This window comes from Solanum tuberosum, unplaced genomic scaffold (genome assembly GCF_000226075.1).
Source record: "Solanum tuberosum cultivar DM 1-3 516 R44 unplaced genomic scaffold, SolTub_3.0 scf00004, whole genome shotgun sequence".
In the NCBI taxonomy this organism is placed as follows: Eukaryota; Viridiplantae; Streptophyta; class Magnoliopsida; order Solanales; family Solanaceae; genus Solanum; species Solanum tuberosum.
The window spans coordinates 1,756,158-1,760,232 of NW_006238930.1; the positions used below are offsets into that span (position 1 = coordinate 1,756,158).

The 4,075-nt window shown below is 34.6% G+C and overlaps 1 protein-coding gene across 1 annotated transcript in view; it reads left to right on the forward strand.

Annotated features, from left to right (window-relative positions):
* Positions 1-664: 664 nt before the first annotated feature.
* Positions 665-4,075, forward strand: part of LOC102599197 (chorismate mutase 1, chloroplastic) — a 6,174-nt gene continuing 2,763 nt past the window's right edge. Inside the window, exons 1-4 of the mRNA XM_006338350.2 lie at positions 665-928; positions 2,015-2,231; positions 2,306-2,392; positions 2,844-2,987. Coding sequence (XP_006338412.1) covers positions 741-928; positions 2,015-2,231; positions 2,306-2,392; positions 2,844-2,987 — 636 coding nt within the window. The 5' untranslated portion in view covers positions 665-740. The remainder of the gene's footprint in view (positions 929-2,014; positions 2,232-2,305; positions 2,393-2,843; positions 2,988-4,075) is intronic.

Genomic DNA, 4,075 nt, shown 5'->3' on the forward strand with positions numbered 1-4,075 from the left:
ACAAACAAATTAAAAATAAAATATGGAGAAAAAATTAAAAATAAAAAATAGTTGAAGCTTCAATAAAAATTTTAATTTTTTTTTAGATCAATTGGTGAAAAAAATTGGCTCCAAATATAAACTCAAAAATTTAAATAGTCATCTAAGTGCCTTTTAATTTTTGAAATCTAAGCATATTCATTATTTATTGAAAAGTTAACTTAAGAAAACATTAAATAAGGATAGAAAGGTAAAATTACTTAATTTCTTAATACACAGAATCCTCATTACTCTTTCTATTTTTATTTATATGATTCACTTTTTTTAGTAAGTACTCCAACAAAAAAGGACATATTTTTATATTTAATAATAATAATGTAATTTTTAAAATACTCATTTTATCCTTAATAAAATGCTTTAATAACTAACAAATCAATTAGTATTTATTTTAGATGACAAATGACAAATCAAATTAATCACATAATTTGACAAATAAAATATTTGATCACTAAAAGTGACAAAATTCTTTTTAAAAGATATTGTATTTTAAAATCCACCTTACAGAGGAAGACTAGGTAGTAGGAGGATATCGCATCAGATACCTAACACCCCCACCCACCAAGTGGACCTCACCGGGCGGACAAAACTCACCTAACTCTTCAAACTTCAAAACCCCTCTATTCAAATGCATTTTTTCTTAAACTACATTTGCTTGCCTTACGCAGCCAAATATTCTCCCTTCTTCTCTTTCCCTGTCTGTAATGGAAGCTCAATTGTTAAGACTTTCATCTACTCCCATAACAACCCCTCTTATTACTAACTATTCAAGAAACAATACCCTTTTACCCCATCAAAAATGGCCTAAACATTTTCTTAAGTTTCAGTTATCAAATTCAGGTACCATTAAGCATGGCATTCGACCCATTCAAGCTTTTGCAGCGTCTCTTGGGTAAAAAGATACAATCTTTACTCTTCAAATTTAATTTTTTTGAAGGAATATGTTTCTTGAAAAATTCAATCTTTATAAGGCTCTGCATGCGTTTGGGTTAATGCCACAATGAATTTTTAGTTATGGGTTTTGATTTTTTACTGTATTCCAGTTTTGGGTTCTGTTTTTTCTACAAAGTTACTGTCAAACTATCTTGATGATTGTTTAGTTTTTGTATGGTTATTTTGGATCATGATAAACTTTAATGCTACTGAATTGGGACTTTGACTTCCTTTTCCCCATCTTAAGTTATGCGTTGCACTGATATTCTTGTGTCTGTGTGTCAGCTCCCATTAAATTGTACATGGCTTTGGCATCAACAATTAGCAATGCAAGAAAAGTCCAAACTTCTGAGTCCAGTTTATCCCAATTTAGTCAACTTTCACCTAATCTTCCTCTTTTTATTGTGTGTGTTAATTTGGAAGGTACATAGTACTCTGTAGACATAGTCCAAACTTGTATGTCTAAGTTTTGGATCCTTTGGGCACATGGTGGGGAACTTAAATTTATTGGACATTTAAATGGAGTTCAACCTTCTGATCCCTAAGTTCTTTTGAACTATGGAATGTCGAAGAAATAGGGTTGGAATCTAATGTGACAAAAAGTGTATTATTCCCTCCATCTCAATTATGTGATGGTGTTGGACTCTGTATGAAATTTAAGAAAGAAAGATTCTTGAAACTTTTGGTATATATAACATTCCCATAGATATTTATGTGACTAAAGATCATCTAATAAGCTGAGAAATTTAAAAGTAAATTGTTCTAAAATATAGACATATGCCATTCTTTTTAAGACAAATTAAAAAGGAAAAGAAGGGTGTCTCATAAATTGGGACAAAGAGACTGGATAGTAGGTGAAGTGAGACTACCATGCTGTGTCTTGCACATCTTTAAAAAGTGTCTATTTGCAGTGTGGAGGCATTACTTACCTTCATATTAAAGAGATGGACAAGATGGGCATTACCTAACTTCATATTAAAATACTTTAGTGCCGTAATTACAACTCAGAAAACATGTATTCTGATGTGTCTTGCTCTTTTCCTAGGGAAATAAAGAGAATAGATGAGACAGAAAGTTACACTCTTGATGGTATAAGGAACTCTTTAATTCGACAAGAAGATAGCATAATATTCAGCCTTGTGGAGAGAGCTCAGTACTGTTTCAATGCGGAGACATATGATCCTGATGTTTTTGTGATGGACGGGTTCCATGGCTCTTTGGTTGAGTATATTGTCAAAGAAACTGAAAAGCTTCATGCGAAGGTACTTTCATCCTAAGCTTGTGTGGATAAAATATATCTTTTCTTTGCATATTTTTCTGATGGATAGCTTTACAGGTTGGAAGATACACAAGCCCTGATGAGCACCCGTTCTTCCCAAAAGCATTACCTGAGCCAATGTTGCCACCCATGCAGTATCCAAAGGTGAAATATCCATTGCATTGTGATTTGCACTTGTTTTCAATATTGAACATGCATCGGTCAATACCTTGATAATCCATTAAGACCCTGAATAACCCAAGAAATTTAATAACTCATATACACGTCTCTATTTTCTATATTGTAATAATAATCATCAGACATTGAATTTCTAGAATGATGCGCTGGATGCTAAATATATGCTGCGATAAGCTAGGGAAATTTCTTCCCTAACTGTGTCCAAAGTGTACAGACCAAGAAATGAATGATTTATCTGTCCTCTATGTAAGTTTTGTGTTGGGTCCTGTCCATTGAAAGGACATGTACATTGAGCTTGGATTTTCTGCTTCAGTTATAGGATGATGAGTTGTGTAGTATTTCCCTATAATTTTATCAAAAAATCCAGTCTTATTTAGGTCATCCACTCATGAGTAAACCTTCTAATTTATTTGTAAAGGTTCTGCACTCAGCTGCTGATTCAATAAATATCAATGTCACAATATGGGAAATGTACTTCAAGAAACTTCTCCCAAGATTAGTGAAGGAAGGCAATGATGGTAATTTTGGATCTACAGCAGTATGTGATACCATTTGCTTGCAGGTATTTGTTTCTTTAAGTTCTGTCTCTTCAGAATTAGCTTGAGATTAGGCACTAGAACTTATATTGCTTTTCGTAGCTCTTCTTGTTGACATATTATAGATTTGCAATTCCATGCTGTCCCTTACGCAGTGTCAATACTTTTGCCTTTTCAAGTCCCTTCTTTAGAACAGAAAGATCAACACAATTCTTGTTATTTGTTAGTTGGCTCCTTTTAAGGTTCTGTTGAATCTTCTCTCTGGACTGCCAATATCTTTATGACAGTAGGAACCATCTTGTGAAGAAACTGAACTCAAGGCTTTGAAAATAAGTGTGACTGTGGTGATACCTTAAGAAGAATCTAATCCATCCCTTTACAACAACTTCTCAAAATTATGTCAGATTTGATGATAGTTTTCCTGATACATCAGGAATAGCTTATCTTCCCTCCCCTTGACACTGTGTTTCGCTTTAGTTCCTATTTTATTCGACAGTTCTTGTTACTAGTGAACTGCCACAGCTATTTTCTCTGAGAAATCTGTGCATGTACGTAGTTAGAACTTAGAAGCCTAGATATTTCTTTGCCCTGTCCTCATGGCCAGTACGTGTGTACCTTTACTATTTTATTGGGTTCCTGCATCCCAGCAGTATTTATATTTGGGTGACTCTATGCATCAAAGCTCAGGCAGATTAAGAGAAATCACCTATTCTTTTTTGGCTTTTGCTTTACTTGAATCCTTGTTTCCCATGTGCCAAATAATCATAGACAGTTTGTATTTAACTAACCCTCTAGCAAGCCCTTTTTTCCCTTGTTCAATCACCCCAACCATGTTTCCCAGCTCTGTTTCTCTTTCTTTTTATCCTATTTTGGTATGGATTGGTGCTAATGAGACAATGAGTGAGGCATGGAATTCTTGTCCAGTTTGAGTGATTGTTTATAGTCAGCAAGGGCTTGGCATGGTGAAGGAACTAAAATCTTCCTTGGACGATTACACCCATTAGAAGTGGAGTGGAGGTTCTAGTGGGTAGATAATGCTAGAGATAGAGAGATTGGAAGAGGTTGACTTGTAGGTTAGCATTTGTGGGAGGGGGGGGGGGGGGGGGGGGGAGTG